Consider the following 15054-nt stretch of genomic DNA (forward strand, 5'->3'; position numbering starts at 1 on the left):
TATGGAATAACTTATGCTATTCTTGTCTAGACTGATTAAAATTCAATATATGCACAAGGGATGGGCAAGGTGGCAACAGCTAGAAGGGTGCTCTGAGGCACACCCACAATTCAGAAGAAGGGAATGTCAGAGAAGTCAAACATGACACAGGAGGTAAAATCTGAGGAAGGCTACAGGGAGGGCAAAGACTGAGAACAGTCTGAAAACTGGCAGAGACTAGTCCCTCAAGCAGCTGGTTCCTTTGAAGGAAGAAAAAGAGGAATATGGGAGCTAAAGAGATGGCGCTCAGAGGTTAAGAGCACTGGGACCTGAATTCAATTCCCAGCAACCACATGGTGGCTCACAACCATCTATAATGAGATCTGGTGCCCTCTTCTGGCCTGCAGGCATACATGCAGGCAAAATACTGTACACTAAATAAATAAATAAAATTTTAAAAAGGAGGAACACCAATGGAGGGGTAAGAGATAAACCTTTTTAAAGAAAGGAATGATAAGTGCGTGCTCACAAATTGACATGAGTAACCCCAAACAGAGAAAAACCAATAAAGCCAAGAAGCAGAGGATGCAACTGTGGGTGACATCCTTAGGGAGATGCTAAGAAAAGATGGAAGCTGGTATACAAAGGGGGCTGGCCTCCACTCTCACAACACAAGTAGCCAAGCTATATGGCACAGATGAGGGAGAGTGATGGGGTGCAGGGTCCCTCTAGTAGAGGGGAAGGGGAGGAAGGAGAAGATGGTACATGCTCCCTGTTACATGATTGGGGCAGGCTATCACTGCTGGATGGGATGACCTAGAACAAGGGATCACCTTTCACTGTGCTGGTTTCCTCCCTATGAGGCCATTATAGTGTTAATGCAATCATCAAAGTAACAGTCAATGCCTAAAAGAGAAGGTAAATCTATCCAGTTTTCCCCAAGCCTGTCCCTTTATCTTCCTCCTTACTTGAGTGTGTATGTGTGAGTGTGTGTGTGTGTGTGTGTGAGTGTGTGTGTGTGTGTGTGTGTGTGTGTGTGTGTGTGTGTGTGTGTGTGTGTGTGTTGTGTTGTGTTGCTTTGAAACAGGAAATCACACTAGTTACCCAAGGCTGGCAGTAAACTTGCTAAAGGATTGGCTGGCCAGTGCCCTCCCTTTGCCAAGGCCACCTGACTCACCTGGGGCAAGCTTGATCTCCAGTGCTGTCCGGATGAGGGCCATCAGTGTGGAGGTAAAGTGCACCGTCATGTCCTCATTGGATATGGGCATGTTCATGCGAACCAGGCGCTGGGGATGAGTAGGGGCAGATCAGGGCCAAGCATGTCAGGATCACTCCCACCCTACAATTAGTGTCTGGGCTCTGGAGCTTGGCTTGGCTTCCTGAGAGTGGTCCTGGCAGGTGCCTGGTCCAAGAAGGCTGGGTTGGTGGAAGTTTTGCCAGCATTCTCTCCTCCCGGACCCCACTCTCATTTGAGCTGAGATTCTCCTGGCTAGAGAAGAGCAGAAATCCAGGTAAAAGCTATAGCAGAGGCTGGGCCAGGAACCTGAATCCTGCCCTCTGCCTGCAAATGCCAAAAGGGTGTGGTAGTCTTGGCTGAGGAAGACGGACCCAAGGCAGTGCTACTCCGTGAGGCAGCTTAAAGAATAGATGGGACCCTGTCCTATGACTTAGCTTACCTGTCCTCCTCTGTCTGCAACTGGATCATCTAGGAGTGGCAGCCAGAAGGCCTTTCTAAGGTTCCAGTGGGACACTAAGTCTTAACCACAATAACAGGGGCCAGGAAGACACACTTTGAAGACAGACACTATCATAGGTAAATGCATCAAGAAAGGTCTTAGGAGACCTTCTAGGGGCCAGAGCAGAGGGGCTGCACAGGGTCAAGGCTCATTCTGCTCCCATCTCTCTGAGTGGCCAGCTCCCTTCCTTTCTCAGTTTTCAGAGACCAAACACCTTAAAACAAGGACGTTTCTGAATCAGTCCTCTGGGGCGATTCAGCAGCTGCAAGAGCCTCTGGCTCTGAGAACGTCTGAGGCCTCAAGGAGGACTCAGGTGCATCTGAGGAGCATTCACTTGGCCAAGAAGTTCCCCAGGAGCACTACTGTACCCCCACTGTGTCTTCTAAACAGGAAGAAAACTTTAGACAGGAGTTCCTCCCTGGGGCAAGCACCCTTCTTTGGGGGAGGGCCACATAGCCCAGCCCCTAGTACCTTGCCCCAAGTTCTGTATCTTCATTGTGATGGAGGGACACAGGGGTGCATAAAACAGGAGGTAGGCTCTTGTCCTATGAATGCTGGCAAAGCCCCACTGGGCACATCCAATTACAGGACCAGGACCTCATATGTCACATGTTACACACCAGGAAAATCCTGCTTCCCAGAGCATGGCATCCCTGCAGACCAGCACCGATGGCAGTGTGAGAGGCCAAGGAATTCCTCTTCCAGGGACAGGAGTTAGGATGGGAATGAGAGAAGAGCAAGCAGACTAGTTCTAAGAGGGGGAGATCTGTCCAGGACACCAAAGGGTACCCTCATAAGGGCTCCCACTGTTTGCCCCTTGTCATGGAGGGCAGAGAAAGAACCTCAGAGAAGCAGAGTGGCAAGACCAGGGCAAATAAGCTCCAGAAATGGTACTCCAAGCATCTCTTGGGCCCTCCCCATCTTGCCCCAAGCCATCGGCACCCTACCCTGAAGCCTCCCTTGGACTGGTCATACCTTGAACCTCAGGATCCTTAGGCATGGCTAGAAAGGGCAACACAACCCTTCCTGCCTGCCTAGGTGTCACAGAACAGAGCTCTCCCTCCTGTGGATAGAGACATGCATGCATGCAGGGCCTCTGCGGTTTCAACACACATGCTAGTCGGGAGCAGATAAAGGCAGGAAGAACCCAGAGGCATCTGTGAGTGGTGGGAGAGCTGTTTGGTTCCCACAGACTACACTGAGTGACGTAGCAGACAAAAACCTAGAACGGGGTACAGAGACGGAATACGGACAGAGGACAGTGAACCAAAGAGGGAGGCTCCGGCAGAAAGCTCTCAGACAGAGGCAAACACAGTTGGCACTGTTTAACGGGGAGCAGTAGGGGCTGGGGGTGCTGAAGGTGGCACTGCAGGCAGAAGAAGCTGGTGACTGGGCCAGGAAGGAGGCCTGGAGGTGTCCTTGTTCACTTCCCTCCTCACGACACGGTGATTTGTGACTCCTGAACTCCCGAAGCTGGGACCCTCACCCCAGGGTGTCGGAACACCCATTCCTTCTCAACATCAAGGCACCCCTTCCCGCTGGGAACCTTAGCAAAGCCCTTGGAGACTACAGCTGGTCATAAATCCCTGCAAGGCTGAGCTTGGTAGGGTAGAAGGGCAGGAGAAGAGGTAAGCAGCTGAGGCACCACAGGCCCTATGTATCCCCCAAGGCCAGACTCTGTAGACTTGATGACCACCCATGACAGAAGCACAGGGGTCAGGGCAGCTGGGTAACCCTACGCCCGGAATAAAGCACCCTCTGTCCAAAAAAAACATTGTTTTGTTTGTCTTCTCATTCTTGGGAAAGCAAGGGGAAGGAAGGGAACGGGTAGGGGTGGGGTGGAGTCGACTCTGGCTCCATTGTCCTGAGCTTCTCAAGGATGTCAGTAGTGGGGAGGCTGGATGGGGTTTCGGGGTTAGTGCAAAGGCGTGTCCCTCCCTCTATCTGGGATGGGATAAAGGGTTTCGGGGTGGTACAGGGTGCAGCGGGAAGGCAGCCAAGTACAGCCACACAGCCAGACAAATCCTGAGAAAGCAGGTGAGAGCCCATGAGTGCTGTGAGGGCTGAGCAAGGCCCAGGTGGGCCCAGCCAAGCACAGATGGCTCCTGGGTGGGGTGCAGGGTCAGGGCAGGGGCAAGGTCTACCTTGTATGCAACTCGAGCCGGGCATTTCTTCCCCAACCCCAGAGGTGGGGACATGTGTTTCAGCATCTCAAACATGTCATTGTAACTGATGCGCCCACTGGAAACCCGTTCCAGAGGCCAGGCATAGTGGGGTGGTCCACAGGAGAGGCACACGGCAGGAGGGGTAGAGCAGGGAGCGGGCAGGGGAGGAAGCAGACAAGAAAACAGATTCAGTTAACCAAGGTGTCGGGTGAATGCCCCAAATCAAAACAAGTAAAATGAGGGAGTCTCTGCTTGACTTGACCCTTGCTTGCCCCCACCCCCAGCCTCACCTCCTCATAGCAGCCCAATGCAGGGCAGCGGGCAGGGGTGACGTCTGAGCTAATGAACATGGAGGGGTGAGGAAGGGCTGCATCGGGGCGGCTTTGGGTTATAAATCTCTGACTTCACTTTTTTAGAACCGTAGACAAGGCCGAATCAGAAAGAGCTGTTTCACCATGCAGGAAGCACTGGCCAGGCTGTGTAGAGATGGGTTGCTGCTGCCAACCACAACAGCAAGGCCTGCCTCAGCGGGCAGGTCACATCTGCTTCCAAATAAGGCCAGAGGCTAAAGCGGAGAAAGATCTACAACAGACTAGAAAACTAGAGAAGGAGCCCCAAAGCTTTGAGGGGAATAAACTTAACGACCAGGCAAGTCAGCTCCAAGCCCAGAGACGCCCGAGGCCAGCCCAGGGCAGGGCTGCTGCTGAGATCAAGGGCTGGATGGGAAGGAGACTGCAGGAAGGGAGGCGCTGAGTAAGCTGTGGCCTGGTGCCACTGGTGCCTCTGACAGCACAGGTTGGGACCAACAGGTTGGATGTGCCCCTTGTGGGGCCTAGAACCCAAGGTTGGGGACTCAGGGGAACATCTTGGGGCTAGTGAAGCATCTTCCCAAGTCGAGAGGCTGGGGCTTCCCTCTATCCCAGAGCACCTGCCTGTGGGCTTGGGGTCTCAGAGACACAGCAGAGTCCAGCCTTTCTCCAGAGGGCAGATCTGCCCAGACCCTGCCCTCCGCTCACAGTTCCAGGCCAGGGGTTTTCTCCCTGAGCTGAGCACATCAGTCCAGAAACGACGCAGGAGGGCTCCTCCTTCTTGTCCCCACTGTCCCCTCCCTCGGGGACCTGAAAGCCTCTTCTGACCCACGGGGACAACTGTTCCTTGTTTATTTGCACCCACATTCATACTTCTCCTCTGGGCTCTCAGCCTCTGGCCTGTCTGACCATCAGCCCATTCATAGGAGCCTGCAGGAATGCTGGGTGTGATGGATGCTTCCTTGATAAAGGCAGGACCTGTGTCACCCACACACACCCCTCAGCCCCACTCCCCACACCCAGCCAGCTGGTCCCGGCAGACTCAGCCTAGCCAGGTCAGAAAACTCCTTGGGCACTGTCTTGAAGGCTGCCTGCCTCCAGCCAGCTGGAGGGGTTGGGGAGATAAGACAGGGAACCAAAGTATCCAGGATGCTGGAATGCAGGGCAGGGCAGGACAGAGGAAAGAGAAGGTGAGGTGTTGTCATTCCCAAATCAGGCAGGGAGTGTGTGCAGTGTTTGCGATTCGGGCAGGGAAGTATGTCAGATGGAGGCTCTGAAGTTGCAAACCTTGTAGGCCAACCTACGAGGGCAGTTCTTTCCTAAGCCAACGGGTGGCGCAATACAACGCAACAAACTGTACATATCCTTATAATGAATCCGGCAACTGGAAAGGAAATGTCACAGGTTATGGCAACAAGGCATGATGGAGTCCATCCCACCGACCCACCCAGTCTGCAATGGAAGATGAGCTGTGAGGTGGAGGTGAGGGTTACAACTAGACAATCCTTCCTAATGGGACCTGGAGTCTAGTGGTCCCCAGAAAGTGTCAGCCCCAAGATAATCCCTACAATGAAGGAAGCCATGAAACACTCAAAATAATGTTCTGTCTACACACACAGCCCTCCCCCCCCCACCATGAGCCCCACCTTGCACACTGTGTCATGCCTATCATTGGCTGTCGCAACAGGACCTGCCCATGTGCTTGCTGTCTGTCCCCTGCCTCAGCTCCTGCGTGCCGGAGCCTGCTCCATGTGCCACCCCCCTTTGCTCTCACTACCATGGTGCACCCCATCCATTTCTCAGATGCAGAAGCCCTACGCAGAAGTTCACATCTAAATGCCTCTCAGTTGTCCCCATCTCCCTGACACACTGGTATTCCCCTGAGATTCAGTGGGCACTGACCCTGTTTTCTCCTATGTTACTACTGTCTCAGTCCAATCAGTGACAAACCAGGACCAATTTACTTCTGAGAAAGGGGGAGTTTTTCTCGGACCTCCCCCATGCTTGCTAATCTTGCTGGACCCCAGGGACAATTACAATGGGGGCCTATCCATCAAGCCCATAATATGACAGCAATAGAAAAGTTGGGGCATGATGCTGTTAATCCTGCAATTTCTGGAACATTTTCCCAAAATATTCAAAAGCTTTCCCACTGTCTATCAAGTAAAAAAAAAAAGCAAAGTTACCCATTTAACATTACTTCAGTCTCACTCTCTCCCAGTTTCTAGCACTCACTCGAGCCTTGTACAGTCTATCTGGCTCTCCCCTCACATCTGTACCCACCTCAGAGTGACCTAGAACTCAGTTCATCTTGCCTCCTTTTGTACAGCTCAGATGTGATCTTTCCCTCCCACAAAACATCCTGGCCTCAAGCTATGGCCATACGACTATCCCATCACACAGCCTTGCTGATGGTTTCACCTTGGGGACCGCAGACCAGGACACAGCAGATGCTTAGGAAATGTTCACTGAACAGACAGATGGGTGAATGTGTGACTGTTCTCATTTTGAGTCTCCATGCTTCTACACTTTGTATTGAAGCAAAAGACAGAGGCTGGGGAAAGGCAGCCACAGCTATTAAGAGCTCCATGACTTTAGTATCTCACGGCATGTGTAAGTTCACACAGTGCACAAATGACATATAAACACCCTAACAAGTACATACATACATGTAATGACTTATATATGCACACAACATACATGTACACTTACCATACATACATAGACATATACACATAAACAGCTGTCACACACAGGTACACAAAGATAAACTCACATGGATACACAAAATATGTTTGTATACATGCATGTGCCTACGTGTATACATATTTTTGTACACATGCATAGGACACACGGGCTCATTCACATATACACACATGCATATGCCCACACACATCTGTGCTTGTGCATACACATACACAAATGCTAAAAAAAAAATTTGACCGTTTTTGTATAATTTCAAAGTTTTTCCCAAATGATGAAAAAATCATGTGGTCACATGGGCAGTAAAGACAACCACCTGTCAGTTTTGCAGTTGTCCAGATGGAGGATCCAGCTCTATCCTGTTTGGATGCACTATCAAGTCATCCACCTCCTGAAATAGTCTGCAGGGGAACCAGCATCAACCTCAATGCTCACTGGTGTGCTTGTACTTTGAGTTGCTTGATCTTCTTATCTTTTGGCCATGTGCCACCTCTGCCTCAAGGCTTGTGTTTGGCCATCTCTTCAACTTGCCCGTAACTTCCAGGGCCCCCAGTTCTCCACTGTGCATGATCACAAAGCTGTACTCAGTCCAAGTCCACCTGCTAAGCACTACTGTGCATGTCCCTCCTTTTCTTGGTGGCAAGTGATGGTAGGAACTGGCTGTGCAGTTCATAAGGATTGGATTAAGGGGATGCTGTTCCTTCACAGCTGGCCTTCAGTGCAAAGTGCAGCATCACACAGAACATCTGTTTCCTGCAGCACATATTCCTCTTGGGAAAATATCCCAGAAATAGCAGTAATTCATCAGGTCACAGCCAGGATCACTGGGAAGTTCTAATGAGTAATTCTGCAGTTGGAGCTTGTCCTGCCCTCTTTATGACAAAGTCCAGTATCCGCACTGCACCCCATCTCAGTGACATGCCAGACCACAGAACCAATGCAATAACCCTGGGCCTATGCCTCTCAGGTAGGGAAAGCATAGATATATCAGATATGAGAAGCCTCCACAAAGTCAAAAACTGGTCAAGTCCAAATGGTTCTGCTGCTTCTGGACTATGAAAAAACTGAAGATTCTCATATAAATGGAAAATACACATGGAGATGATGTCAGTACAAACAACCCCAACAGAAGAGACCTGCGTCCCAGGCTCCTAATGCAATGCTCTGAAACCTCTAGGACTACAACTTTGTGTAGCACCTCAGAAAGCACACTGTAGGAGGCAGACAAGGGAAGGGGTGAACTGAATAAACCACAGTCTTCTTGTCCATCCCTAGGGGCATAGGAGGGGCTGAAGGACAGAAAAATGGGAATCCAGCCCAGCAGAAGAGAGCCCAACTCTACCGCAATACTGGTTTATTGAACACTCTTGAGCTGAGCATCAAGCTGAAGAAAAGGAAGCAGAACCCAAAGAGCTCCTTGGAAATAGGACTCTAGCCATTAGTCTGATCATATCTCCACCAGAAACCTAAACATGTACACCCTGCTTTCATCCCCAGGGTCTTGACCAGAAGCCTAACATGTCCATGTCCTCCAGGCTCCCACCAGGAACCTGACCTCACTCAACCAACTATCCCATAGCAAAATGCTGAACACAGACCCGTGAGAGGCAGACAAGGGCAGAAGGGGAACTGCATACAGCTGCAGTCTTCTTACCATCCACGGGGCATAGGAAATGACCACTCATTCAGTCAAGGAAAACTGCTCATTCGCAGAGTGGTTTTTGAACAACCGTGGAAAATGAGACAAGAACAGGCCTGTATCTTCACCAGGAGCCAGTTCTCTTAGCCTCTTGCTCCTATATCCTCCTTTACCAGGAAGAAGCCCTCAGCAGGTACTACTTAAGTGACTGAACAAGTGAACTGAAGAGTTAAACAAATGAGAAAGAGCAAGTGAGTGTGTGGGTATGATGGGCAGGGCTGAGTATCAGGGAACACAACACAGAGCCTCTGAGCATTCTCTTGGTGACAGAATATCTAGATTGGACTGAGATGAGAAACCTCAGTCTAAATGTAGGTAGAATCATTCCAAGGCTGGGGTCCCAGACTGAATAGAAAGAAAAACTGGGGGCTGAACACCAGCACTCATCTATGAGCGTGGCCAGCTGTCTCAGGCTCCTGCCACCACGCCTTCCCTCCGTGCTAGGCCATATAGCACTTCTTAAACTGTAAACCCAAATTATCTAGGCAGTGGTGGTACACGCCTTTAGTCCCAGCACTCTGGAATGCAGAGACAGGCAGATCTCTGTGAGTTCAAGGCCATCCTGGTATACAGAGCGAGTTCCAGGACAGCAGAACTACATAGAGAAACCCTGTCTTGAAAAAAAAAAAATAAAATAAAAACTAACAAACAAAAAGCTATAAGCCAAAATAGACTTTTCCCCTTAAGTTGCTTTTTTTGAGATATGATTACAGAATAAAAAAAAAAAAGTCATTAGCACAATGAACAAGTGAACGAGGAGATGGGTGAGAGAAGATGAAGGAACGTGTGAGTAAATGAAACGGGTGGTCAAAGTACCAATCTAGGCAGGTGACGGGATGAGCACGCACAGATGGGGAGCCCCTGGCGTCCTGCTTGCCTGCCTTCCTCCATATGGCCTCTGGCATAGGAGATTCAGGATTGTTCAGGGCTCTCTGTGGAACCTGGTTCAAACAACTTGGACTTTTGAACCCAACCCACTGCATGAGGCCCCTACTGTCTAGAAACAAATCACCCCTAACTTATGGAGCACACTAACTACTTTCTGCATTGATTAAAGGAGCTAAAACATAATAAGGCCTTCCCAGTTCCTCTGGATTTAATAATAATAATAATAATAATAATAATAATAATAATAATAATAATAAAACAATGCCTATGACATGCAATTAGGACTGGGAACAGGCATACACATTGGCTCCTTTCTTCAAAAGAAATGGTGGAGAGGAAAATCCAAGTCTTCCTAGGGAAATATTTAAAGCCCTCATATGGAAGGAGGGTACAGTTAGTACAGTGCCTGCCTAACTTGCACACATTTCTGGGTTCAATCACCAATACTTCAAACAACAGCAGCAGCAGCAACAACAACAACAAAACCCCACACAGTACACTTGCTTTCCAAGCCCTGAGAATTCCACACTGCCTCTTTACCCTCCCGCACTGGGCCTCCATGTTCCATCACAGACGGGCCTTGGGAGAAGGCAGGACACTTCTGTGCCAAGAGCCCTGGAAATGTTCCTTGACCCCCAGGCATAGGCACTCTCCTGGGGACCATCTTGAGGGTCTCAAAGACTGTGTCTCTGTCCCAGAGCTGCACCAAGGCATGGGGTCAAAAAGGAACGTGTTCCTGACAGGGGGACCAGTGCTACCACACACGGAACTGGGTGAGTCCCTAGGCCTCAGACCAACAACTGAGGGGACATGCACATGGAACTGCCTAAGACCACCTGTCTTGAGAGGCACAGGTAATGACAACCCTGAGACATAGAGCACTGGAGCTCACTCACCACGCAGCTGGGTCGTATTCAGCCCAGACTCGAATGAATTCGTCTAGGTGGTGAGGCCCTAGGATGGAAGAGTCCCGCGTGAGGTACTCAAAATTGTCCATGATCACAGCAACAAAGAGGTTCAGCATCTGCAGGACAAGAAGGAGTAGAGGTGACATACTCCTGTGTGCTTCTTACCTGCCCTCAAGCTCTGTCCACAGTTGACATGAAGAGCTCTCTGGACAGTAGAGGTCACTCTTATTGGGTAAGGACAGACCTGCTGTCCCCATAGGCCTCCTTGCACTGGGACTTCTAGCGTCTCCTCAGTCTCAAGGATTCATAATCCCACAAATCCCAATTTTTACTCCTGAAAAGACAGAAAGACTAAAAGACAGAAAATTATTTCCCTACCAGCCCCCTTGTCCAAAATGAACTGGCTAGACTATAAGCAGCGCTCTCCCACTGCCCAGCCCACACCCGTTTATTAAGTATACTCAATAAAGCTATGTTATTAATCTGAAACAATAAATAAACATAAAAACCAATGGCCATAGTATTTTAGACTGTTTCTAGATTACTGACTTTCTTTGACTGGCTTATAAAATCTATCCTTATGTCAACAATACTATTTTGATTACTATTGTTTTGTTTGAGGTCTAGGCTGGCCTAAAACTTGTAATACAGCAGAAGATGACTTTAAGCTGCTGATCCTGCACCTCCTAAGTGTTGGAATTATAGGTGTGTGCCTGCCACACCCAGTTTATGTCATGATGGGAGTCAAACCCAGTGTTTTGTGAATGCTAGGCAAGCATTCTACCACCTGCTACAATAGGTTTGGGGTAAGTTTTGAAACTGGGAAAGTTCTGAAACTTGTATTTCAAGATGCTTTTGGCTATTTCCTGGCAATTGAACATCGATTTGAGGATCTGCCTTTCCATTTCTGCCCAGAGTATTGCCATTGTGATAATACTAAGCTCCAACTCATGGACATGTGATGTCTTGTCCCATTTAATTAAGTTTTCCTTTATTCCTTTTCATTAATGCCTGTGGTTTTCATTTGCTCCTCCAAGTTTCACCTTTACAGAGTAACCTAATAGCTCAGTAAAACTCAGATTCCAGGCTGGAGAGTGACTTGGTTGGTAATGTAGCCATTGCAGAAACAGGAAGACCTGAATTTGGATTCCTAGCACCCATGTTAAGCCAGGGACACGTAACCCCAGCACTAGAGAAGCTCATGAAACATCCAGTCCAGCCAAACTAATAAACTCTGCTTTCAGTAGGGGACCCTGTTTCCAGAAAAGAAGGTTGAGAGCAAACTGAGGAAATACCGGACATAAACCTCTGGTTTCCACATGCATATACACCTACACATGCACACACCCATGAAAACACACGCATAAACACACAAACATAAAAGGGGAGGTTGGAGAAATGACTCAACTCAGCAGTTACGAGCACCCATGGCCCTCTCAGAGGACCAGTTAGGTCTGGAGTTAGGTTTAAGGCATCCATGTAGGTGGCTCACAACTGCCTATGACCCTAGCTCCAGGGAATAGAATGCCCTCTTCTGGCTTTTTGGGGCACACTTATACACACAGTGAGACATACATATGCAAAAATAAAAATAAGGAAAATTTTTATTGTTAAGGAAAAACTCAGATTTCTGGATTCTTTCCCCAGAGATATAGTTAAGTCTGAAGCAGGGTTTAACTTCTTCTCCTCGTGTATGTGTGTATGTGTACACCTGCTCCTGTTTTCTTGTGTGGACACTGAGCACATATATGTGCATGCATACGCTATATGTACTTCCCCTTGTTTTCACATGTGGGCACTGGGCATGGTGTGTCCATATGTGTACATACTTTTAAAAACAGGGTCTTTCCCTGAACCTGCAGCTCACTAATTCTGCTACACTGACTGTTTAAAGAGCTTCAAGGATCCAATCAACTCCATACTGTGCTCCCCTCATATAGGTGCCAAGGAACTCAGGTCCTCTTGCTTGGTGGCAGACACATTACCAACTGAGCCATTTCCCTAGCCCAAGGGCTCTGCTCCCCTAACAAGCACTCAAGAGATTCACATTGCTTAAGCCACACACAAGAGTTGCTAGGCTGTACATCATGGGCACCGAAGACACAGTTCAGCTACACAGAAACTTCAACCCAAGGATAACTCATTCTCATCTCCAGCCCCAAGGTCTGTGTGGTATCTCTTGCACCTTCTAAGCCATGCCTGCAGAGCTTCATGCATTCATCAGAGGGAAGACCCACACTTATTGCTTAGAAAATTCTGGAGTGTGGCTTTTTTTTCTCTTTTTTAATCAGCTCTACCTTCGAGTTATAGATCAACTCGTCCTAATTTTCTCAGCCATCTCTGAGCTACTATCTCTCACAACAGCCTCCCCACTCACTCTGCAGCTCCATCCCTTACTGTCCAAACAGAAGCCAGAGATAAGCTGTAGTGCTCCAAGGTTCCCTGGATTCCACATGCCTAAGGACCAGCCCACCAACCTTTTACACCTAATCCTAATGTCACTTACTCAGCACGCCAGGCACACTGCTTTATTGAACTCCATTACCACAGTAGACAAAGGCTTTAAGCATGGGACTGGCATATAATGTGAACTCAATCAAAATCAGGAACCAACAAAGAAGATGGCCTGAGACAGACAGACATGGAAAACAACAACAACAACAACAAAAAGGACTTACCAGAAAGGAACAAAGGAAGATGAAGGAGACAAAATAAAAGTAGGCAAAGTCGCTCCCACATTCACTGGCGTTGGCGTATGGGTCGCAGGCCCGGTTGCCCAGACAAGACAGCATGATCTCATGCCAGGCCTCCCCAGTAGCACTCCTGAGAAGGACAGGGCTATAAGCACACAAAGGCAGGTCCAGAGGGAGCTCCCCAGTAAACACAGAGCCCGGCCAGCAGAGCCCCTGGGATAGCTGGGAAGAGGGAACCTACTCTTCTGGGTTTCTGCACAAGTACAGAACCTGGACCACAGGAGATTTCTGAACCTATCACTAACTGAGAAAGCACCAGAAGTGATCTGCTACACTGGGAGCATGCCCATTGTGGGCACTCACTCCCGTGTGGACACAACAAGGTCCAGCACACTCCTGACTTTCAAAACTCAGTCTTCCTTGTCCTCGTCATCCTGTAACTGTGCGGCCAGTCTAGCTGCCACTTTGTACATTCTGCCCACAAATCTGCCATCAGGAAGTCCCACTGTTTCACAGGGTCTCCACAGGACTGGGTGATGTATTTGTATACAGGACAGACGTAGTCGTGAAATCTCAGGAACGGGTTCCAAGGCAGGGTCTACGTTCAGCACACCTCACTATCAATCTCTACAAAGAGCCCATTTGCTTTGTCTGGAGCCAGGGATAGCCAAATAAAAGACTATAAGGAGGCAGATAAGCATATCACCTCCATCCTACACTCAAGCTCACTCTTGGACCACAGCAGTGGATGGCTAGTCTCCTCAGTACACTTTAGGGGAAGGTGGGGGATGTCTACAGCCCCAGAAATTGTGCAGATGGGCCTCTTGCTCTGGACTCTGAGTGTCACCTGCTACTTTTCTGAAGGCACCCAGGAGTCTAGGCCACTGCAGTTCCAATGAGAGCAATGAGGGAAGGGCAGAGAATGGAGACAGTTCAGATCACCAGCTTTGGGAAGTTGGCTCCTTTCTCTAAGTGGCTGAAAACTCCCTCTGAGTGCTCTGTTTCTCCTTCATCCATTGTTGCTGGTGACCAATATGGTATCAGGTCGACAGTGTGATACCAGCATGTCAAATGAGACTTTGCAAAGTACCAGCTGTCCTCTCCAGATTGTATGGCCTCTACACACCTTTTAGCTCTCACTGGGGAACAGAAACAATGTGCTAGAGGCTAGTTTGGCACAGGGGCTAAGTACTTCTTTTCTATCTATCAAGAGGCTAAGATGGACAAGAGCCCTTTGGAAAGAATAAATAGAAAGGAAAAACAACTGGAAGGCTCACTCAACAGAAATGGCATAATTTTGGTGTTGGAAAGGAAGTGGTACCCATGAATGGAATAGACCCTTGTTTATCATAAGTAAAGAGTGGGCATGTTGTTTAGATTAAAAACAGCACACCTGAACAACAGCATTAAGGCTTGTAGAAATGTCCGGAAGTTGTTGTGTCGGTTGATACTGGTGTCATCATCAAGGGCAATGTTTCCAAAAACCTGAAATGGAGAAAAATAACAGAGTGCCAATGCTAAATTTGGGGAACTATACTCACTAGACTAGGCAAGAGAAAGTGTGCATGCAACATTGACAACAACACTAGGGACAGGGGCTGTCTGGGGCTAGTGTGGTTCCCAGCACAGACAACCTTTCAGTGGAACACACTAAGTTTCACAGCTCCATGCATGCAGCTGGGGCTCTGAAGCTGCCTGAGGATGCAAGTCTGAGTAGCCAGGAGAAGTGGGGGCTGGGCTCTGCTTTGACTAGGAAGACCTTCACTTCACTCTCTAATCCAAAACCTTGGGTTGGTTTTTAGGCAATCTAATAGACTGTTTTCAGGGTAAGAAATGCAGATGAGTCAAGAGCCATGCTGAGCCTAATACCAGACTAAATGAAAGTCTATTAACTATCACACTTCCACAAAGATCAGGGAAACACATGTTACTGAATATCCACAGACGAAAGCAAAAAAAAAAAAAAAAAAAATGG

General features: G+C 48.7%; 1 protein-coding gene across 1 annotated transcript in view; it reads right to left on the bottom strand.

Annotated features, from left to right (window-relative positions):
• The window catches only part of Cacna1b (calcium voltage-gated channel subunit alpha1 B), a 158166-nt gene that overhangs the window by 13253 nt on the left and 129859 nt on the right, over positions 1–15054 (bottom strand). Inside the window, exons 34-38 of the mRNA XM_035447078.1 lie at positions 14473–14564; positions 13065–13209; positions 10375–10502; positions 3860–3956; positions 1157–1265 (exon numbers count right to left, since the gene is read on the bottom strand). Of these exons, the coding sequence (XP_035302969.1) occupies positions 1157–1265; positions 3860–3956; positions 10375–10502; positions 13065–13209; positions 14473–14564 (571 nt within the window). The remainder of the gene's footprint in view (positions 1–1156; positions 1266–3859; positions 3957–10374; positions 10503–13064; positions 13210–14472; positions 14565–15054) is intronic.

Source organism: Cricetulus griseus, chromosome 6 (assembly GCF_003668045.3).
Source record: "Cricetulus griseus strain 17A/GY chromosome 6, alternate assembly CriGri-PICRH-1.0, whole genome shotgun sequence".
NCBI classification, from domain to species: domain Eukaryota; kingdom Metazoa; phylum Chordata; class Mammalia; order Rodentia; family Cricetidae; genus Cricetulus; species Cricetulus griseus.